This window comes from Tripterygium wilfordii, chromosome 2 (assembly GCF_013401445.1).
Source record: "Tripterygium wilfordii isolate XIE 37 chromosome 2, ASM1340144v1, whole genome shotgun sequence".
NCBI classification, from domain to species: Eukaryota; Viridiplantae; Streptophyta; class Magnoliopsida; order Celastrales; family Celastraceae; genus Tripterygium; species Tripterygium wilfordii.
The window spans coordinates 9,829,779-9,853,305 of NC_052233.1; the positions used below are offsets into that span (position 1 = coordinate 9,829,779).

General features: G+C 36.3%; 2 protein-coding genes, 1 long non-coding RNA gene and 1 pseudogene across 3 annotated transcripts; 1 reads left to right on the plus strand and 3 right to left on the minus strand.

Annotated features, from left to right (window-relative positions):
• Positions 1 to 2,416: 2,416 nt before the first annotated feature.
• On the plus strand, positions 2,417 to 11,924 carry LOC120016304 (kinesin-like protein KIN-14E). The gene is made up of 23 exons (XM_038869011.1): positions 2,417 to 2,565; positions 2,830 to 2,902; positions 3,110 to 3,241; positions 3,328 to 3,566; positions 3,716 to 4,043; positions 5,319 to 5,418; positions 5,508 to 5,689; positions 5,791 to 5,906; positions 6,109 to 6,211; positions 6,679 to 6,831; positions 6,940 to 7,086; positions 7,161 to 7,361; positions 8,171 to 8,335; positions 8,417 to 8,521; positions 8,665 to 8,802; positions 8,896 to 9,090; positions 9,196 to 9,322; positions 9,426 to 9,628; positions 9,775 to 9,957; positions 10,208 to 10,303; positions 10,461 to 10,658; positions 10,907 to 11,178; positions 11,448 to 11,924. Exons 1-23 carry the CDS (start codon positions 2,417 to 2,419, stop codon positions 11,638 to 11,640), a joined length of 3,798 nt encoding a protein of 1,265 aa, XP_038724939.1. The 3' UTR covers positions 11,641 to 11,924.
• Positions 11,925 to 12,170: 246 nt separating this feature from the next.
• On the minus strand, positions 12,171 to 16,037 carry LOC120011064 (annotated as a pseudogene).
• Positions 16,036 to 17,594, minus strand: LOC120008411. The gene is made up of 3 exons (XR_005470502.1): positions 17,373 to 17,594; positions 17,137 to 17,198; positions 16,036 to 16,107 (listed from the first exon to the last, which is right to left on the minus strand). It is a non-coding gene; the product is annotated as an uncharacterized LOC120008411 (long non-coding RNA).
• A 400-nt stretch (positions 17,595 to 17,994) lies between these two features.
• Positions 17,995 to 20,498, minus strand: LOC120012245 (isoeugenol synthase 1-like). Its single transcript, XM_038863585.1, has 5 exons — positions 20,234 to 20,498; positions 20,007 to 20,141; positions 19,576 to 19,810; positions 18,847 to 19,050; positions 17,995 to 18,256 (listed from the first exon to the last, which is right to left on the minus strand). Exons 1-5 carry the CDS (start codon positions 20,420 to 20,422, stop codon positions 18,054 to 18,056), a joined length of 966 nt encoding a protein of 321 aa, XP_038719513.1. The 5' UTR covers positions 20,423 to 20,498; the 3' UTR covers positions 17,995 to 18,053.
• Between the last annotated feature and the right edge of the window lie 3,029 nt (positions 20,499 to 23,527).

Below are 23,527 nucleotides of genomic sequence, written 5' to 3' on the forward strand. Positions count from 1 at the left end.
TGTTACTAGAGAATACATGTTGTTCTTTAAATTTTTGATCTTCTCATAATGATTTTGTTGCAGACTGTATTAAATCAATTGGGTCCCTTTTAACATACTTTTGTAGCATTCAACAAAAACATGTACAAAAAAAACCTAAACTCGTATAGTCCAGTTGGTTATCGATTTGGACCAAAGGCATACGTTTGCGGAGTTTCATGGTTCGATCCCTAAAGGAATCTATCCATGTGTTCGGTTTTGTGTTAGACCTCCATCTAACTTATCTGTTCGTTCAGTTTTGTTTTAGGCCTCCGCCTTATCAACATGTTGTATATGCAGCCTGCTCCATCCAAATTTGAGCCTAATTTGACTGTTCAAAATAGACAAGCCCGATAGTGTCATTCTCGGTTATAATATATATATATATAAAGAAACAGAAATATACATAAACTCAGTCTCAATGTTGATTCTCGTGAGTAACTTTAAAAACATTTAATTTGCAGTCACGCCGGCAGTGGTGCCGGCAATGCAAGACTGGCCCAGGAAAACCACCCGAGGCGTGTCTTTGACGTTTCAATTTCTTTGCACTAAAAAAGAAATACTTGTATATTCTTTCTGGGTCACATTTTGACCATATCAAAGTCATATACAATAACCCTTTTTGTTTTTTGTCTTTTTTTACCTGATAAAGACCAACACTCATTGTCCAAAACACTATTTGGACACCCAATATCAGCAATTTCTTACATGTTGGGTTGCATTGTTTATGCTATTGTTGTACCCAATTCACAAGTTTTTCTTTCCTTTTTTGGATTTTTTGTTGATTTTCTTACAAAATGTTGAACCATATTAAAATGACATAAACATTGTACGATTATTACTAGAGATGGCGATTTACATCGGCTATGAAAAATATAAATATTTGTCAAATAGGTTAGAGGGTAATATTAAATTATTTTTTAACCGATAATGATATCATACATATTTATCATTTGGATATCACATATATTTGATGACATTATAAATTGGGTCAAACTCATCCCGAGAGCGTTGTTTACGGTAGGAATCGAACTCACAACCTTCAAAACATATACGATTTGATTATAGAAAAATTCATCGCTAGGCTATTACAAAAATAGTTGAGAATAATATTAAACACTAATCCACCAAAAGTTATTATAATATACGAATGTTTAACAATACAAATCCACTTTGAAATGGAAAAACTAAAAAATCAATCACCTTTAGAATCTTTGATTGTGCCTCTAAAGATCCACAGTTGTTCGCCATTGTAGGCAAAATGTCTAAATCTGATCAAATTGGGGTGGGGTGGGGATTTAAAAGCAGACAGGGGTAATTTTGAAATTTTAATGAGTGGAGGGTTTATCGCTGCAATTCCCATTAAATTTTAAATTTCATGATAATAATCCTTGATATGGAAAATGGCAGCCTTTAGTCCCTTTTTTTTTCCTTCCTTTTAAATGATGACAACTAATGAATGATCCAATCATTGGGTTCAACCTAGCTCATGTATAATTTTGAGCTCCACAAATATTTTACTTAAGCTTAAATTAGTAAAAAGTTAATTATTTATCTTGAAACAATTCTAATTCAACATCATAAAATATAGTTTAAATCAAATTTGAGGTCTGACTTGAGCTTTATCTAAATTTATTGAGCATGCTTTAGATGATTGTAAGATTAGGGCATAACTTTTTTTTTCTTCAATTTTATGTAATTTGGATTTAAAAAGAAGGTAAATCCAACTTTTATATTACAGAATATATTAATTTTATTGCCGAACAATTTATCTAGGGATAACTAGGGCCCTCACTGCAAATAAAGAAAGAGTTATAGGGTGCTAATTTCAATTTATGTGTGAATTTCATTAATATATGATTATTTGTTGTATGTACAAAAATTATCGATATAATCGCATTCATAGATCAATTTTTTTTTAAAAAAAAATAAATATATTTTTAAAGAAATGACCGAAAAATGATCAATAACAGGCCTATCAATCAACTAAATTCATGTCAAAAGGTCGGAAAAAAAAAATGACTGCTTTCAAGTTTCACCCCTTAACTTTTGGACTATTTTTTACTTAAACCAAATTTTGTTTATTTTTATTTTTCGGATTTTATTTTTAATCGTTCAATCATATGCTACTACTAGGAGCGTCTTATCATTTACCGTCTCTCTGCCTCCATTACCCATTTTTGAAGGAGGAGCATGAGACGAGAACCAGAGGAAACGAAATCGATTGCGTACACTCGTTAGGGTTTCCCTGTTATCTTCCATTCCAGATTTCTCTCCAAGATCTGAAAGCATTTTCTTCTTCATAGCGTAAATGTGGTAGTATTTGCTTCTTTTGCGGTCACAATGAGCGATTGAAGGACCGGAGGAGGTAGAGGGCTACAAGCAATGTTTGACTGAGATGAAAATTGATTTGCAGACATCAATGGCGCAGAGTGTACGAGCAAATAGATCTTCGTTCAGCTCCAGCCACGGAAATGACGACCCGCCTTTTCACTCCAGCTCAAATGGCGATGATTATGACAGTGATGGCTCCAATTTTGTTCCACCGTAAAGTCTTCTTCTCTGTCTCCGATACCACGACATATTTTTTAGAACGATATCTAATTGTTCTTTGATTAGTGTTTAAAAATACTTGTACGGTTGTCTCCATACTAGATAACATGTTGAAGTCTGACAATGAACACAAGCCGGTTTATTGTTAGGATCTTTCGGTCCCCGCAGATTTGGTTTCACAACTAGACTAGTTCTAATTACAATGTTGTGCTTGATTTGGTGCAACTTGCTCTAAATATTATTTTGTTTTTCATGCAGCACTCCAGGAACTTTGTCAATGGCTATATCTGCAGAACTTGCTGGTGCTATACCTTTGATTGATAAATTCCAGGTGATTTGCATATGTACTGTATATTTTGTCAAACAGAAGCTAGTTTCCCCAGTAGAGATTGTTTATGCTTATAAGTTATAATAAGATGACCTTGATCCATAATAATTTGTGATAATGATTTTAGATCCATGGTCATTCTTTTTCTTCTTTTATTTTTTCCCTTGTCGGTCACTTTTTCTGATATTTACTATTTATTGCGTTATGTAGGTAGAGGGATTTTTGAGAATGATGCAGAAACAGATTCAATCTTCTGGAAAACGTGGGTTCTTCTCTAAGAAGTCCGTCGGACCTCAAATTCGGGAAAAGTTCACCTTTGAGGATATGCTGTGTTTCCAAAAGGTAATGTTCTTTATGCCATGGTTGTGATATTAACCTTTTCCATTGGATTGAATGTATAAAAACTGAGTTTATGAGTTCTTGGACAGGAGCCAATACCAACTTCATTGCTTAAGATAAATAGTGATCTGGTTAGCCGAGCAGTAAAATTGTTCCAGATAATTTTGAAGTACATGGGCATTGATTCATCAGATCGTGTAACTCCAGGAAGCTTAGATGAGCGGATTGAGCTTGTTGGAAAACTATATAAGCATACTTTGAAGCATGCAGAGCTGCGGGATGAACTCTTTGCTCAGATTTCGAAACAAACAAGAAACAATCCTGATAGGTATACCTATTTTCTTTTTTATATGTATTTTAAAACTTTGTTTGGTTCTTATAGTGTATTCCATTTGGTTTAGGCCTCAAGGGTTGTTGCTATAACTACTGCCTCGTCTTTGTATGCTCACATTACTTCTTTTGACATTGGTAATACAGGCAATACTTAATCAAAGCATGGGAGTTGATGTATTTATGTGCATCCTCAATGCCGCCTAGCAAGGACATTGGTGGATATTTATCCGAGTATGTCCATAATGTGTCACATAACGAAAGTGCCGATTCTGAGATTCAAATCCTTGCATCCAACACATTAAATGCTTTGAAGCGTTCAGTTAAAGCTGGTCCTAGGAATACAACACCTGGGCGTGAGGAAATTGAGGCCCTTCTGACTGGTCGAAAGCTTACAACCATTGTGTTTTTTCTGGATGAAACTTTTGAAGAAATCTCGTATGACATGGGGACTACTGTGGCTGATGCTGTTGAGGTATTTTTGAACTTCACTTAATTGAAGGAAACTTCATAATAAATATTTATTTTGTTGATAATTAATAGTATAAAATTGGAGTTTTAAATAGAATTCAATCTGATAGGAAGGGAAAGATACAACATAATCAAGGGATGAATGCAGCAGAGTAAGAATATAACTGCTTGATGTGTGGCAAGTTGGCAACACACAGAATGAGTTCGTTCAACTAAGGTAGATAAAAATAAAATAAAATGAGAGAATATTGTTTTATATGTTTTGTACATGAACAAGATAGAGATGTTGCTACTCTTACAATAAGTGGAAAAAAAATTCAAGTAGGAAATGCTTATAAGATCGACGATAAAGGTCATAAATGACGTAAAGATGAAAGTAATTGGAAAAAGGATATTTGACGATGTGTGATTCATGAAGAGTATAGTTTTAGTGGAATCCAAATTTTTTTTTTTCTTGTGGCTTTGATGATGAAGATTTTTCTTTACAGTCTTTGATACGAAAAGGTAAATCATACTGGAATAAGGATTCTGAATGCAACTCCGGCAGTTGGAGCATAGAATATTTGATTAGATACTTGATCTGTTTATGCTTTTATCCTTAATTTGTTTTCCGACTTCTTACATATAAAGTAAAAAAGGTAAACAAATCTCATGCACAAGGCTCCCGCCAGGGGCGGGGTTGGGGGATAGGCGGGAGAATTGAACCTGTGACCTTTAGGTTGCATCCCAGCAACTCTACCACTGGTCCATATGTTCACCTGTTTTCTTATATATAAACTTTAGCAATATATATCTCCAGTCATCTGATCAAAGGAGCTATACCTCTGATCCATTGTGTGTCACTTGCCTCACCTTGTCTAATTTTTTCTTTTAATAAGGACTCACCTTGTCTTGGTTGATAAATCGAACATGGAATATTCCTCTTCTGATAGGATTCTTGTGCCAGCTCATTCAATGATGAAGGCCGCTGAACATGTGAAAATTGATCTTAAAATCTTGATGATCATCTTTATGTATTTGATTTTATTATTTCATTGGTTATGTATTCTAGACATGCTTTGGTTGCTTCAACTGTGATAGGATTCGGATTCCTTAAAATCATAATTTGCTCAAAAATAGGATTTGCTACCTTGCAATGCTAAAGTCGATCCATCTTGACTGTTTGTAATGTAGGTTTCTCTATTTTGGTTCACTTTCTTACAAATTTTGTCCCACTTTTCTCCACCTTTGTTGTTATTTTTAATTATTGGTCCAAATGTCCAATTATGTCTGGCCACAGGAAGTTGCAGGGATAATTAAACTATCAGCATACTCTAGCTTCAGTCTGTTTGAATGTCGTAAAATTGTTACTGGTTCAAAATCACCTGATCCTGGGAATGGTATCTATTCTTGAATCTTGACCATCTTCTTGACTTTTGTTTACCTAAGTGTCTACTGACTCTGGCATAAACAATTTTTTGTCACATAGAGGAGTATATCGGGTTAGATGATAACAAATATATTGGGGATTTGTTGGCGGAATTCAAGGCAGCTAAGGATCGAAGTAAAGGAGAAATTTTGCACTGCAAACTAACATTGAAGAAAAAGCTTTTTCGGGAGTCAGATGAAGCTGTAGCTGATCCAATGTTTGTGCAATTATCATATGTTCAAGTATGTTATCTTGGCCCAAAGTAGCATTTTTTTCATATTATCTTCTTGTTTAGTTTTTTTAACTTCTGCATTTATTTATTTATTTTGCCATGTTATTGCAGCTACAACATGATTATATATTGGGTAACTATCCAGTTGGTAGAGATGATGCTGCGCAGCTATCGGCATTGCAAATCTTAGTCGATATCGGATATCTTAGCAGCCCTGAGACATGCCCGTTAGTAGAATCACCATTTATCTCATTTATTCTAGTTAGTTGTTTCTTTCTGGTTAATTTGTTGGTTGTGGTACACTTCAACTTACTTTCACATTAGAGTAGGGGGTGAGTACTTCTTGTTGTTTTCATCTTCTTTGGACTTAGCATGCCTGGTTATTCTATACCTAGCAATTTTTCACTTGTTGTTGCTGATTTTTTTCAGTGATTGGATTTCACTGCTAGAACGATTTTTACCTAGACAAATTGCAATAACTCGAGCAAAGCGGGAATGGGAGATGGATATTCTCTCTCGTTACCGTTCAATGGTGAGGGCCAAGTTTGGAAATTCCTTGTTCTGTGAATAATTTATTCTGTGGAAAGCGTGACAGCTTAGATTCCATTTATTTTCTAATTTCTGTATTCAATATCTTTCTTGTAGAATTTCAAATAGTACAACGAGTGCTGAAAGACTAAATTGCTTATGATCCATGTGTTTTCGTAAATTGTTTGCTTAGAGAAAGTCATTTTTTACTTTGTTCATGAATTATCTAAATGCGTCATTTCATTAATTATTGCTTGATGTTGCTTTGAGCAATGTGAATGAAAATTTGCTTATGCAGCAAAATTCAATGATGTTGCAAGGACACCCCTCTGGATACTGTGTTTTTGCATCCTCTATTATGCCTTTGACAATCTCAAGGAATATCTCACTGACTGGTCTATGCCTTACGAAGCTTATGTTTTTCACATGAGAAGATCATTCTTTGATAATTGATTGTTTGCTGTCATGCAGGAGCATCTGGCAAAAGATGATGCAAGACAGCAATTTTTGCGGATATTGAGAATTCTACCATATGGGAATTCTATTTTTTTCAGTGTTCGCAAAATTGATGACCCAATTGGACTTTTGCCTGGGCGAATCATTCTGGGCATTAATAAACGTGGGGTGCGTTGGTAAACTATGTATTGTGCTAGAATAATTATAATGTTCTCATGGAATGTTTAACATTAAAGACTTTTCAACTTCTTAATTTGCTTGTTCATTCCACTATAGGTTCACTTTTTCCGTCCAGTTCCAAAGGAATACTTGCATTCAGCCGAGTTAAGAGATGTGATGCAGTTTGGTAGTAGCAATACGGCTGTTTTTTTCAAGATGAGGGTTGCAGGCGTTCTGCATATATTCCAGTTTGAAACCAAGCAGGTTTAAGAAATTAATTTCCTTGAGCGAATGTCTATTACTTGGAGTTGCTAGGCAATTAAACCATTTGTATGCAGGGAGAAGAAATTTGTGTTGCTCTTCAAACGCACATAAATGATGTCATGTTGCGCCGCTACTCTAAAGCACGATCTGCTACTGGTGGATCAGTGAACGGATATCTTTCTAATGGTTTGAAGCCTTCCAATATCGAATTATACGAGAAGCGTGTACAGGATCTGTCTAAAACTGTTGAGGAATCTCAAAAGAATGCTGATCAAGTAAGCCTTAAAATAGTATTTAATATATTTAGCGCTTCGTCATCCTAATATTGCAAGCTGGGTGGAATTCGTGTGCATTAAGAGAAGTGGGCATCATTATGGTACAAGTGTTGGTAGATAAGAGCAGCCTTACCTTGTCTTGTTTGTCTTTGAAATGAGCCAAACCAAAAGAAACTATATGTATCAGTACGTGAGCATCATGTGAATCCAACATGAGGTAGCTTTAACAGGGGTATATGCCTCATGTTTAATTCATGTGAGGTGGCTTTAATCTAGATACTCTAGCCGAAATTAATCTTTGTTTAAAACATCATGTTCAAAAATTTTTCTAGCGCCTTTACAGGTCATATTGGTCCTTTCACTTCATTGCTGCCCAAGTTGAGTGTATTTGTAAGATTGTGCCTTTGCGTGTAGAAAATAACTTTCTTTTGGACAGGAAAAAATAAATTATGGGCTAATTATGGATGATTTGGGTTGAAATTTTTCCAGTTTTCTTTTCTGAAAACAGTTAGTTGTCAGGTTTTCCTTTTTCTGAAATAGATTTTGGTTTTTAGTTCTAGGGCATTGTGATCTCACTAATATCTCAATTTCTGTTTTTTTTTTTGTTTGTTCCTATTTTTGAAAGAAAAGAAGTAAAAACATGAACATTCTGTTTTCTCTTTTTTCTTGAAACCTTCTGTTCATATGTTTTAGTTTTTCTTTGAAAGGAAAACAAAAGAATAGTCTAACCCAAACATCCTTAAGTTCTGAAATGATATCCTCTTTTCAACAAAATTTTCTTGAGATTAATGATGACTATGCTAATCTAGTTATTGGAAGAATTGCATGACAAACAAAAGCAACAAGCAAAAATACAAGAAGAATTGGACAGCTTGAAAGATTCATTGAGGTCTGAGAAGCAAACTCTAGCCGAGGTAATGCGAGATCGTGATAAACTTCAATCATTATGTAAGGAGAAGGATGCAACTCTTCAAGTAAGTACATTTAATTTTGCACAATTAAGTATTCTAGTAAATTTTGCATCTGTCTTTTCTGAAAATTTGCTTTTTGTTTAGGTTTCGTTGTTGGAGAAGAGAAGCATGGAGGCTAGGTTGGCCAAGTTGGGTAATCTAGCTCAAGAGAACAATGCCAAAAAGGAATTTTCTGGGGCAAATAACCAGGTAGAGTTTTGTTGTACTATTTGGGTTTCTTTATGTAATTATGACTAGTTCGTATGGTCCGAGATTAGGGTGCCATTGATGCAATATTATGTAGTTGATTTTGTGAGGGTAAAATCATTTTAAGGAAAACATGTATGACGCAGGCTTTGCACAAGCTCCAAGACGATTTAAAACTTTGCGCTGAAAAAGTTCATGCAGCAGAAGAAAATACTAAAAGACTAGAAAATGAGAAGCTAGTATTGGAACAAAAGATATTTAGGCTTGAAAGGAAAGCTGAAGAGGTACCTGGATGAATTCTTGAATTTGGCTTGACGAGCATTTATTAATTTCACGCTGAAACAGAAGTTATCTCTGTTGTGGTGGTCTTATTGCAGATGGAAAATCTTAAGAAAAACTATGAGCAAGAATGCAAAGCCTTAAAGCTTCGAGTATCTGAACTTCAAAAGATGTTGGAGGGAGTTAGGCAAGATTTGGTTGTTGCTGAATCAACTCTTACAATTAGGAATTCAGAGTTGGAGACATCTCAAAATCATTTGAAAGAATTAGAGGAATTGAGAGAAGTGAAAGAGGTTTGATTCTTTACATGTCTTTACATTCAGTATGTACTCTTACGTAAATGTAAAACTCGTGAATTGAATAGATCTTTAACATAATGGGTTTTTACATAATTTTAGGATATTGATAGAAAGAATGAGCAGACTGCTGCCATCTTGAAGATGCAAGGGGCTCAACTTGCTGAGTTAGAAGCGCTCTACAAAGAAGAACAAGTTATGAGGAAACGATATTTTAATATTATTGAAGGTACAGTTTGGATTTGTTACTGGCAGCATTATGGTATTAAGTATATTGTTTTTAGTTTTGGGATGTAAAAATTAATTTTTTTTAATCTTTGAATCAATTTCAGATATGAAAGGCAAAGTTAGAGTATATTGTCGTATAAAACCTTTAAATGAGAAAGAAATTGCCGAAAAGGAAAAGGACGTGCTTACAAATATAGATGAGTTTACAATTGAGCATCCGTGGAAAGATGATTTGGCAAAGCAGCATACATACGACTGTGTATTTGATGGTAGCGCTACCCAAGAAGATGTTTTTGAGGATACAAGGGCAAGTTTGATTGCACTTTCTGATTTAAAAACATAGAATTCCTACAATAATTAATTCTTTTAAATAACTTCATGTGCTTCTTTCTCCCCTCTGTTTTTGGTTTCTTTTTTTCTTTTTCTTTTTCTTTTTTCCATCTGCAATTGCAGTATTTGGTGCAGTCTGCTGTAGATGGGTACAATGTCTGCATATTTGCTTACGGTCAAACAGGTTCTGGAAAGACATTTACAATATATGGATCTGAGGGCAATCCTGGACTCACTCCACGGGCTACAATGGAGCTTTTTAAAATATTGAGGCGGGATAGCAAGAAATTCTCATTTTCATTAAAGGTAAATTGGCTTCATACTTCATGAATATTCATAATAACTTCGACAATTGCAACAGCAAATTTACGTTACTCGCAGCTTTTTTTATGTAGATATATTTATATGTTTATAAGAATCATGGCACATGTTTTTTATGGTTATAATTTGTCTTGTTGGTTTCACAACTTTTCCCTTGTATATGTATGCACTTATGTCTGAGATTGATCAATTCAGTATCACATTGAAGCTTAACAGCATTTGGACCATGATGCAGGCGTACATGGTGGAGTTGTATCAAGATACCCTTGTAGATCTTCTTTCACCAAAGAATGGAAAGCGGTTTAAATTGGAGATTAAAAAAGATTCTAAGGTAATTACTTCGTGGAATGTTACAGACAATGTTGTTGTATTTTGACAGTGACGGTGTGTAATTTTGTTTCTGATATCTATCCTTGATTTATTATAGTTTCCTTTAGTTTTCAAATTTTCAGGAGTATGCTTCATTGCTATGTATTTGTTGTCTTTAGGGCATGGTATCTGTGGAAAACGCATCCGTTGTACCAATATCAACATATGAGGAATTAAAAAACATTATACAGAAAGGATCTGAACGACGGCATACATCTGGGACGCAGATGAATGAAGAAAGTTCTAGATCTCATTTGGTTCTTTCAATTGTGATTGAAAGTACCAACCTGCAAACTCAGTCTGTTGCCAGGGGGAAGGTATTTGACAACATGGCAATATATTATGTTTATTAATCCTCAAATACCTTGATTTACCTATACATGTGACTTAAATTTCTGTGGTATCTCTCATGGAATCTAGATAAGCATGAAAATACTTATGTACTTAGAATATAGTGAACTAGATTGTGAGAGCCCTGTGGAGATTATTCATTTGTTGTTAGGTTAGACCGTTAAAAGTTTCTCTTTATTTAGCATTTATATCTTTAATATTATTTCCCATGCAGCTGAGTTTTGTGGACCTTGCTGGTTCAGAAAGGGTGAAGAAGTCGGGCTCTGCTGGTTCTCAACTTAAGGAGGCCCAGAGCATCAACAAATCACTTTCAGCACTTGGGGATGTGATTAGTGCTCTGTCTTCCGGTGGTCAACACATTCCTTATAGGAACCACAAGTTGACGATGTTAATGAGTGACTCACTTGGTGGCAATGCCAAGACACTAATGTTCGTGAACGTATCTCCTGCCGAATCAAATTTGGAGGAGACCTACAACTCTCTGATGTATGTTTCCAATCCTCTCATGCTATTTTTGTTTTTTCCCAAGTCAATTGTTAAGTTCAAACTTGTGGTACAGATAAAATACCCTGTCATATGGCAATAGTCACCTTCCTTGCAAACGCTTATTGCTGTTTTACGAATAATCTTATAAAATTGGATTATAAGTTTGTCCTTCGGCAGTCTTGTGATGGGCCTTTGTTTAGGCAATGCGAATAATATTGTTTGGTGCTAGTTTCTATAGCTGTTATGGCATTTTTCTTTTTGTAACACAGGTATGCATCAAGAGTCCGGTCAATCGTAAATGATCCAAACAAAAATGTTTCTAATAAAGAGGTAGCTCGTCTGAAAAAACTAGTTGCATATTGGAAGGAACAAGCAGGTAGGAGAGGAGATGAAGAAGAATTGGAAGAGATTCAAGAAGAACGACTAGCAAAAGATAGGACAGATGGACGCCATTCCATGTAAGTATGTACAGTAAAATTTGGACGGCAAAAGATAGGTAATACTAGCTAGGGTTTTGGCTGTGGGTGACCCTTGGGGATCGACCAGGTATTCTATTACATTCATCGTATTGGGTTCTGATGACATTTAATCAAATTTTATGGGGCCTGGGAGGCATATGGTTGGTGTAAAGGATTGTTTGTCAATTGGTGTATGTATTACTCTTAATCAAAGCAAGTACAATCTTGCATCATCCAAATTATTTTGTTGCCTCCTAATACTATATGTTGTATTTTTTTACATGTTAATCTTCTGTATCGCTCTACTGCTGTGTACACATTATATACTATTAGGATCGACTTTCATAGGGAACGGGGGCTCCCGAAATCAACTTACTTCCTACAGGGATCCTCCCGAAATCAACTTACTTCCTACAGGGATCCCACTTGTTTGGCTCAGATCAGAGGTGACCCTATGTGCAACAGCAACGCGGAACCACTTTTACAATTATACTCTTCCAACTGATACCCTATTTTAGGTCTTGACATGTGGTATACTGGTATACCCCAACTTTAGGGTATGCCAAGAATCCCCAAATATCATAGCTTTCAAACATTTCAACTGAACAGAGTTGCGGATATACAACTGCAACCACTATAGAAGGTGGTTCAAAGCAACCAACAAATAGGTCAAGATCCCAAAATTTGAAGTATTGTGCGATTAAAAGCTCAACAAAACCCTTGAACAGGCCAAGAATGCAAATTAAACCTTTCTGGCTATTATCTTAATGCAGAGTCAGTTCAATGGCAACACTATCCTCAGTCGGGAAGTATTTGCTCACCATCAGCATCTGCCTCTGTCTCAACCTTGGGCTTTGGTGCTTGGCCTGCTCCAGGGGCCTGCTTCTTCTTGATCCCGCTAACAATGTCATCAATCCTGAGAAGCATGCAAGCAGCTTCTATTGCTGTCTTGAAGGTCTGTGCCTTAACGTTGTAGGCATCCCAAATCTATAAATTGAAAAATAAGCACCATTCATTCACAGCAAGAAAGTTTTGCTTGAATCCTTGAGCCAGTATAACTCAACACACTTTACCAGAAGCGACCGAAAACATTCAGGAGAGCACACATACAGAGACAACTGTGGGATCAGAATGCATGGGAGTGCCATAAATGGAACATCTCTACTGCAAGGGAACAATATACCACCTAAATCTATGGGGGTAAAGGGGGATCAGTACAACTCATTCAAATAAAAGGATCCTGAACTTTTGAAAGACTCCATCCAATTTATCATAGTTAGGGACAACATGGAGAACATGTGCATGATCATTTCAAGGTTCAGAATGAAATCCTGAAATGTAATCTCCCATAAAGCGGAAGAACTTCTACCAACAAGGAATAGCATATTGACCAGAAGAAAAAAAAAAGAACAGAAATAATGAAAGCAATGTACATTAATTATGACAATACCTTCTGCTCCTGCATGTCAGCAATCAATCCTGTGTTTCCATCTATGCCAATCCATGTGTTTTCACCATTTGGATGCTGCATAACAGTTGAGACCCATTAGACAGAAAATGGATTGAAATGTTAATCCATAACTACATTAACGGTATAATATAAAAATCATGCAATAGAAGATCTTAAGATTCATACTAGTCCGGATCACATTAACACCACAATTTTGTGCCAAAGTTCGTGGTATAGCCTCAAAAGCTATTGCCGCGGCTTCATAAGGCCACTGTTTTGCAATCATAAAGAATAAGGAAATGAAAATAAAAATTGATTGCAGTGATCCAAGTGAGTAGCAACATTCACCTTTTCTATGCCTTCAATAGATGAACTCTTTTGCTTCAAAGTAGCAGATACAGTTAACTCTGTACCACCACCTCCGGGAACTAGCTTTGGATTCTCAAGTATGTTCCTCGCTAAAGACATAGCATCCTGATTCGCAAACAAACTTCAGAACATGTTATCATCAAGGTAGAAGAACTCAAATGAATGAATTAAAATACCTGCAAGTTTCTCTCTACTTCATTTAGGAGATCCTTACTAGCTCCTCTTAATAGTATGGTACAAGCTTTTGGATCTTTGCAATCAACAATAAAAGCAAAAAATTCATCCCCAATTTTCTTAATCTCAAACAGCCCAGCCTCAGTGCCAACAATCGGATTCCTGCAGTTCTTCCAGTCTGTTCACGATAACGGCACCACATGCTTTGGCAATTCGGTTATTGTCCGTCTTCCTCAACCTCCTTATTGCACTGACACCTGCTTTGCTAAGATAATGGCAAGCCAGATCACTGAGACCCTTTTCTGTAATTACCAAGTCTGGTTTGAATTTCAAGATCTGCACACAGAGGTTCTCAATGAATTCTTCTTCCATTTTCAGGACTCCCCAATCTTCCTCTTTAACCAATTCTGCATTTGTTTGGTTCTCGCCTTTCTTGTACTCAAGGGGGCAATCAAGAAGAATGATATGTGGGTTGACAATCTTTCTCCTCATTTTTCCAGGGGCAACTACGTCTTTGTTAAACGTAACACCTTGGAGAACTCTTGAATCTTCCAGCAGGCCACCAGGAACCTTCTCAACCTTAATGTACTTTTTAATATCCACTTCTCGCATTCCTTGGCCAAGCTCAACACCAACAGTCGTGGTGGCATCGATTGCTCAATCCTGGCAGTTAAACAGAAGTATTAGCACATGATATAAAATAAATGCTTGTGAATTTATATGTATACAAAATTCTCTCTTTCTCCCTAATTTTTTTTTTTGGGGGGGGGGGGGGGGGGGGGGAGAAAGACACAAGGCATTTTTTTCAGTGTCCAATTACTCTCTCAGTGTCATGAAATTGTATTCTCCCCTCATGCAAGAAACCTTGTGCAGACTGCAGAGTCATTGTACCAAACTTGCCTCCACAAGAATGGATCGTAAACGCATAAAAGTAAGCAGAAAGAGGAAAGAACACCACCCAAAAAGAAAATACTTATTCCAATTTAATATCAGCACAAAAAAAAAACTTATTCCACTTTAGTATCAGCGCACATCTCTAATTATTCATTATATTCCAGTGAGCATGCAGACACTGTACTCCCAAATGACCTGTTGAGTGTACTTTTATAATTCCTCAAAAACAATATAAGTGTTCAAGAAATTATTATGAGAGCCTTAAAGTGCCTGATATAGCAGCTGAAAGATAACGCACAAATCGATCAAGTAAAAGAATCAAAGAAAAATTCCTGCAACACATAAAAATCCTTAACAGAAGAGGATCACTTACAGCAATCAAATCACCAAATTGACTTGTGAACTTTGTGCCAATACAGCTCTTTACCAGACCCAACATAGTTGCCCCTAGAATATAGATTTTTTAGTCAAAAAATGCATATACGACGCACAAAATGAGGGGAACAAACCAATTAGTCAAGAGTGTTTTTCATGCCTACATTTCTCAAAAAGAAGTATCCTAAATGGCTAAATCCAGCAAAGAATTTAATTATCTCAAGCACAACTGCTGTTTCCAGTAAGCTGGAAAATGCTCAGGATTTAGGATCAGCTTAAAAGGTGCATGGAATTCGGGATGGTCTTAGGTCCACTTCTTATTCATGCAAAGTGTTTTTGAACAATTAAGTCTATAAACTCATATGGCATTCCAACTGGCAAACGAATGGCAATGTACAAAAAGAAAAAGAAAAAATAGATGAAACAACTGCAGTACAAGACTCACGATCGTTTACATCAATGGACATTGCAATTTTGTCAAGCACAGCAATAGCATCCTCCAGAGCTTTCTTGTAGGCTACAATTGAAAAAGAGCAAAAAAGGGGAAAAATACTTCATCAGATGTTGAGTTACCATACACAAGCAGAGACAAAACTGCACACGACCAATCAAAAACAATACCTCGACAAATTACCGTGGGATAATAGTTCTTGTCAATGAAGGCTTCCGCGACATGAAGCATTTCACCCGCTGTGGTAAATATCATTTATAATTTATCACATTAAGATGATAAAAAATCATATAGTTTAATCAGATAAAACAATTAGCTACTGTCCAAAAAAAAACAGAGAGAGAACATTGACTCTCCATTTAGTATAAACAGCAATGATCTTGAATAAAACCAACAGCCATCCAAAGAAAGTTGATAAATATCCACCCAGATTATTTTGATTCAGTAACTCAAAAAAATACCTAAAACAATGACAGACGTTGTCCCATCTCCAACTTCTTCATCTTGTATTCTTGTGTGCGACTTAATTCGATCATTGACTATTTATCAATCATCAATCAGCGCAACCAGAAGAGAAGTTTAGCAAGCATTATCAACTTACGAGTGAGTACAATAAAAGGGGAATCAGATAAGAAAACACTATTAATGCAGAGAAAGTCCAATGTGGCAAGCAAAAGAAACAGTACATGCCTTTGCAGCCGGGTGTGCAAGATCTAACTCACGCAAAATAGCATTCCCATCATTAGTAACAACAATCCCTGTAAAAAATTCAGTATGGGCGCTCCAAAAACGTTAAAACATTCGGATATGGAAATAGATATTTAAGAAAGAAATGCAAGCTTAGAAAGGTCATGAAAACCCACGCATAGTGGAAGATATTTAAAAGCAAAATATCAGCTAAGAGATGAATGATAATAGTCGTTATTACAATTTCAAGCGCCCAGATCCTTCTTCACCCAAGCCAAGAATAAAATAAATATAAATTCACTTTTTTCTATCAGGGTCGAACGTTTTCAAAACAAAACTTAGAGAAAGGGGAATGACACATAATGGATCTACAACACACATTGAACACTTTTGAAGTTTCGCTCTCTCCTTGGGAAACCAAATCATGCAACGTTCAAGCAATAAAGCACTAACATCCTATCATCATCGTATCTGATGCGCATAATCTGATTGTATGTTAGAGTGTGTCGTAAGTGTTTCAGCGAATGAGCAAGGAGGTCACCTCCAGCAGCATCAAGGAGCATCTTCAACATAGATCGTGGACCCAAGGTTGTACGAATTATATCAGCAATAGATTGTTAATATTAACTAAAAGGTCAAATTTCATATCAATGAAGCCAAACAGCATCAAGGCTAAACTACATATGCCATCACAAAAATTATATACAAAGGCCATTTTAACCAAATAATTAACAAGCGGAAACAAATAAAAAATCAGCAATAGTGCCTAACTAGCATAGCATTGAGAAAAGCATCTAATGAGACATTAAATCATTACAAGAGATGGAAGCAAAAATACACAAAAAAAAAAATTGAACAAAAGAACTCTGCATCATCTATCCTGCATTTTTCATTCTTCTTTCTCCTTTCTCTTAAAGTTAACAAAGAGTCATTAGATGCAGAGCAGTATTTAGCACAGTTATGAAGAAATAATTGCAGCTCGGCAGAAAATCAAGAACAATGAAATAATGCAGCAACACAAACACTTAGCATCCGGGAATCATTAGGAAAAAAAATAAACTAGGCAGAAACAAACGGAATGAAGCAAAAATAATTATTACCTTTGAAGCCTGGATATTAGCATGCTGTACCTTGCTTCCCGATTCACGTTTCAGAGAATCCTCTGCTCATAGCAAGTAAGTAATTTTCAGAGTGAATGTTAAAATCGTCTCACGTATAGGAAAATCAAAGAATCTGTGCATAAACAAGTAATTCTAACACCAAATTGTATTGGTACACTAGTAGATGATAAACAGACGAATTAGAGTTTTGAGGAAGAAAAATAAAGAAAGCTTACTGAGAACAAGTACTGGCGCATGCATGTTTGCGATCTTACAAACTCTGCAATGGAGACCCTAAACGAACTAATCGGAAAATCCAAAGCGAAGATCGAACGAAGAAGCGAAGCGTGGGCGGAACACAAGGTGTCTGAGAAGTGACGGAAGAGTTACAGAGAAAACAAAGAGGAGCAAGCGTGGAGTGAAGTCTCCTAGAAAGCGAAGTCTGGCGAGTTCGAGACTTATTTAGGGTTTGGACCGTTTGAAGTTAAAAGGCTCGAACCCACTTCAAAGTTCAAATTAATAAGGTCGTGTTTGCCTAAACACGCGAATAAATTTGCAATTTAATACAATTAAATTATCTTTTCATTTTTTTTTTCTCCGTTGTTTATACTGTGGAGTGTTCAGCGCATCAAAGACAAATCAAAAAGAGAAAAAGATACAGAGAAACCAAATGAGTAAGTACCGAAGACTAATTAACATATTGTTATAAATACCAGACAACCACGTTGGGAATAATATTCTTGTGACTAGACATTTAGATTTTGACTTTTTTGTTGTCTGGGAAAATTTTTCCATACGTGTAAGTCTAATGATTCGAATTTAAACTCATATCGATAACAAATTTATATTGTGTCCGTCTCATAATTATAACTATTTGAACAACATTGAGCCTTTTAGAACAGTAAAGAGTAACAAAATCAAGAAAATGCAGCTCTTTTGACAACAGGAGGATTAACCATGCAAATGTCAAGGAGGTTATCGACGGACGTGTACTTGTAATCAGGATATAACTTTGAGGCCTCCAAATCATTCTCAGTAAGTTCAAAGCTCATTTGGTCTCCTCCCTTGATGAACATGTAGTGCAAGATTGCCGCAGGAATGTTATCTGGGAAAGGTATTGCTGCCACACAAAAAATACAACATTATTTATGAGAATTTATCATACAAGGCTGGGCTGAAATATGATTTGGGCCTAATTAGTGCCTTGGTTACGCCCGTGAACAAATACTTGTGCGCAGGCTTGTACATATTGGGCCCATATTTGAGAATCCAGGCCCACAATGTGGTCTTGTTAGTTTGACAAGCCAGGTTCGTTAGGCTCGTTCGAATGGTGGAGAATAAGTCTAGTGGAAAAAATACAGAAGTGTTATTCAATGCAGCACACCTACCTAACAATTAAATGAGAATTATACACTCAGAGCCCACATATCCGCTAGGCGGATGATCGAGGGACCTTGTCGTGACAACAATTTTCAAAAAAATATAATCTATGATGAAAAACAAAGAACCGTCATATCATAGTATCATATTATCTCATGGTTCTTATCTTGTAGTGCTGAGGCTGGCTATCCAATGCAATATTCAATATATATATATATATATATATATATACACACACACACACACTTAATGTGTACGTATGCGTACATGCATGAATCATGGTGTAACAATCAATAAAATTGCATAGAAAATAAATGATATCTCACGTACTTTCGGAGAGCTTGATCAGCTCTTCTTCTGGAACATTTGTTTTTTCGAAAGTGCGACCAGTCTTCATCTCCCATGAAGTTATTAGCTCCATTTGAGATATAATGTTCATTGGCGGCCTACAGATTATGACCCTATTTTCCACTGTTGGATCCGTCGCTGCTTTCAATGTGTATGTTGCGACGTCTTCCTCATAATTCAACACGGCTGCATCAATTAAAACATCAACATATATACAAGTTGAAATTAATTATGTCTAACACTTACTCTCCCCACGTCGGATTAACATAACTCAACCGAGTATCATATAATCAAAGGTCAAACACCTCTCACACCACAAACGCTTTTTATCTTCCTAAGTACTATGAAGACGATGCATGGGAACAAATTCATGCGGGCCTGTGATCCAAAGGGGACAATATTTGTTGATGTGTTTGGGCTTGAATTTCCTAGTATCGGAGCAAAGACTAGGCCCATTTGGGCTTGACCTCTATCCGTATCCACTTGTTAGGCCTCGTATAACCGAGCTCACAAGATATGGGAAGTGTGTCAAGACTTATTATCGCACCTTTGATTGGCATAAGCAACTGAATGACATATAAACAAAGGTCAAACACCTCTCACACAATGAACATGCTTTTGTTAATATATTTGGGTTTCGGTTTCTAACAAAATAGTCAATTTTCTCTAAATTTGATTTTTGGATGAGAAGGAGGAGAAAAAAAAACTTACTCTTGGTATGACCAGTTCCATATACAACGACTTCGTCTCGGTTTCTGTCATGTGGATGGAGACAGTAATCAATGAAATATGCAGCGAGTGCATTTGCGGACACGTAAGTGTGCGGGATTCCTGCTGCCTCCACTGCTCTTCTGATTTTCCTTTTGTTTTCGAACAAAGCTTCAAATGGAGGAAGTACCCCGCTTACTCTATCGACTTCTATTCCAAATTCTGATGGAATAAATCTCTGCAATAGAACGTCAAGACACATAATTTAAAATTATCAGATAGCAAAAAAGTTTCGCAAGACATGGTAAATTTGGTTAAAATCCAACTTATGGTCACAATAGTGGGAATCGAACTAAGAACCTTTCGAGTTTATACGATTTGGCTCCAGAGAAATTTATCACTCTACTATCACCTAAGTGGAGCGAGATTTGTACCTTTATATTGCCTGCTTCTTTTGCAGCGGCAATTATATTGAGTTGGTCAAGAAATTGAGGAACCGCGAGAGTGGAAATCACAACATCTACTTGTTTCAACGCGGAAACGAGCTTCTCATGGTCATCTAACTCTCCCTGTCAAAAGCATGCATCAATCATCAATAAACATATACAATGCTACTTTAGTAATTCTACCTTCATAGCCAATAACGTAGAGAAAATATTACCAGGAAGATAGTGACTCCAATGGATTCGAGTTCCTTGTGAACGGCTAACTTGACCGTGTCGGTTTTCGATTTGATTGGACGGACATAAACATACGTTGGATGACCCAATGATACACTTGCCTTCACCATGTACCTACCAAGATAACCAGTGGCACCAAATACAAGTATCTTGCTCTTCTCACAAGCCATGACTAGCTAGCTTCTTCTCCTTTTTTCTTTCACAATAGTATTCTTTCTATGTATGTGTAATAGGAAGGTGGTTGGTTTTGGGGTTTTTGATGCAATTCTTACATAGGGAAATGTAGGGTGGTGACACCAGTACAACCCCACGTGGAGCCCACCATAAAAGCCAATTGATTTGCCATATTAAATGAGAAAAGGAGAGAACCAAAATGGGTGGATAGAACTCAGCCAATAGGTGATGTCGGTAAAGATATTTTTGTGCTACTGTGCTAGTGACCATGCATGCAGATGAACAATAACAATCACCGGGCCGGGCGAAGGTGAAGGACGGGATGAGTGGTCCGGGAACAGCAACGGGCTTTTAATGCTTGCTAAGCAAGTTTTTAATGCTTGATAAGGAAGAGGTCCATTCTTGATGAGGACTATTTACACCTCATACTTAACTAAACACATCCCATTCTAAATAATCTTAGCCAAAGACATAATATTTATAATATTTATGAGTACACCCTAATTTCAATTTTTTTTTGTCTAATTTTATAATTTGCACCCCATAATTTCAGCAGTTGGATCTCACCAACGGTTGAGATTAAAGAAAAAAAAAAAAAACCTGACGAGCCTCTCATGCCCATCTCCATATTCTCCTCACACACGCACAGTGGAAAATCTCTTTCTACCGCCGCTCTTCTACTTCTTCTTCTTCACCAAAACCCGACCAGGATGAGCCCCCTAAAGAGTCCTATTGTCCAATTTTTGGTTCTCTGATGGCTGACCCTCTTGTTGTTTCTTGAGGCCAAACCTTCGAGGCAGTCTCTGTACAGGTCTGTCGAGATTTGGGGCTTTTACCCGTTTTGAAAGTACTGAGCCGGCAGAGAATCTTGTCCAGATTGAAGGAGGTTCTTCTGCATATGATGAACTTGTGAAAAGTAAGGGGAACTGAGAAAGAGAAGGAGAATGAGAGAAGGGGAAGGGGAAGGGGAAGGAGAGAAGGAGACCTGGAGAAAGAGAATGAGAACCGGAGAAAGAGAAGGAGAATTGGTAGGGTTAATTGGGGTGTTGAAAGATAGAGGTTTTTTTTGAGTTTTTAGTGTATACTTAGTTAACTTGGGAGTGCAAAAGAGTTCTCATCCCATTCTTTGACAAAATACAATTTATTTAGGAAATAAATTGTATTTTCCGTGGTTTTTCCCTGTGCAGGGTTTTCCAAGTAAAAATAATGGTGTCCATTCTTATTATTTTATTTGGAATTGAGATCCTGGGCAGGATTATTCAACAATAATCCCATCAAGAAATATGAGCGACCACTTGTATCTTTCTTTGTTTTTTTTTTTTTTTGAGAAGGCAAATTTCATTGAGAGCAAAAACTACAAGATCCAACATTGATCCCTTATAATCAGAGAATCAATATCCGGTGGATAATTCACAAGCCAATCATATTCGACTATGTAGAATAGAAATGCAATTTGGGAATTGACAATATAATACTAGTTCGCTGGTTTTGATTGATTAATTAATCACGACTATTTATTTCCACATTGTTTTTTTATTTGATAAGTTTATTAATTCTTCATTTATTTCTACATACATTGTTGTGTTCAATTAATGCATATATCAATAATACGGGATAGGAGGGGCTCCAAATTCGGCTCCAATTATCCCCAAAAATCATGCTAAACCATTATTTTTTTTAAAATGACATATTAGAGTTTATAAATTAATATTTAGGGCTTAATTTAGGGTTTAAAATTTCGTATAATCACATATTTTAATTCATAATTTTAACATAATTTTGAGAGAATTAGAGTCGGAATCGAAGCCCCAAAATCCCAATAATACACGTCTATTATGTCTCTTCTAACTATCTGAAACATTATTTGACAAAGCCATGTGCTGTCTTGTGATTGATCCATCTCACCATCCCGAGGATTAATTATTTTTGTTAGCCGAGTAAATTGCATTCCAACTGCACGTCAAGTTCGGTGAAGCTGCAATAATGGGCCATGCACCTCCACATGGCAATCCATACACGTGGACCAAAAACCAGTGCTACCACATGGTTCTTAGTTAAAATTGGCCTTTTTTGGAGTGGCCACGTTAGCAAGAGCGGTCTAATGTAAGCCTAGGGTGGGTTCAAGCCGATCCTCATTTTTCTGAAAAAAATATATATTTTTAATATTTTTAATACAAACTAAATCTTAATAGGCCCAACTTTTCACAATTTCATATGAATAACGTCATCTTTTCCCTAAAGGAGATATCATGCTTGAACCAAGAAAATTTGTCTCTTCTCCATCTGATTTTCTTCAAAACCAGAGGACTTACATGGTCTCTTAGAGTTGGAAATTATATTATAAGACTTCATTCTCATATTAATAGATGATTATATTTTGACTACTTTGTATTGACATATCAGTAAATAACTCTAAAATTTTTTCCCCGTCAATCTTTTGGTTCCCTCCTATGCACCAAGCATCCCCTCAGAAAATTTTCTAGATCCGCCCCTACACGTTAGGGCCTCATTCATTTGTGTTGACCTGGACCTGATTGATTAGGGTCATGGGTGCATTTGTGGAGCTTATAAATTGTTTAAAAAAAAAGAGCTTATAAGTTGTGAAAAATAAACTAAATTATAAATTGTGAGATAAAATATTAAGAGTTTTGTTTGAATTGATGTTTCAGAGAGTTAAGTGAGGAGGGTTAAGGAGGGAGGGATAACTCCACCTTACTTAGATTGAATTAAGCTTTGGACCGTTTGAAGTTAAAAGGCTCCAACTCACTTCTAAATCAATAAGGTCGTGTTTGATGCGATGCGTCGAATTACGAAAAGAGGAACGGATACAAAATACAGTTTAAACCAAAATGTGCAAGTTAAACAACACAATCAAATTATCTCTTCATTTTTTTCTCCATTGTTTATACAAATGAGCACTGAAGGAAAACCAAAAAGGAAAAAAAAAAAAATGAGAAGCAGCAACTTTTTTTGTGGTGACCGATGATATCAAACAAGCTTTCGATAACTGATATGGATCTAAACTCGTGTCGTCACATCTATTTGCACAGAAAATTTCCCGACTGACAACAAATTAAGTTGCGCTAAAGCAAGCACATGGC

Bases quoted from the DNA above. Each gene is read 5' to 3' on its own strand.
- LOC120012245 (XM_038863585.1), bottom strand. From the start codon at position 20,422: ATGGCTTGTGAGAAGAGCAAGATACTTGTATTTGGTGCCACTGGTTAT. The intron at 19,811-20,006 runs GTACAAATCTCG...GTTCTATTGCAG, and splicing joins AAGAAGCAGGCAATATAAAG to AGATTTATTCCATCAGAATT. The intron at 18,257-18,846 runs GTACGTGAGATA...TTTGTGTGGCAG, and splicing joins GCTGATCAAGCTCTCCGAAA to CAATACCTTTCCCAGATAAC.
- LOC120016304 (XM_038869011.1), top strand. From the start codon at position 2,417: ATGAAAATTGATTTGCAGACATCAATGGCGCAGAGTGTACGAGCAAAT. The intron at 6,212-6,678 runs GTGAGGGCCAAG...GCTGTCATGCAG, and splicing joins TCTCTCGTTACCGTTCAATG to GAGCATCTGGCAAAAGATGA. The intron at 11,179-11,447 runs GTATGTTTCCAA...TTTGTAACACAG, and splicing joins GAGACCTACAACTCTCTGAT to GTATGCATCAAGAGTCCGGT.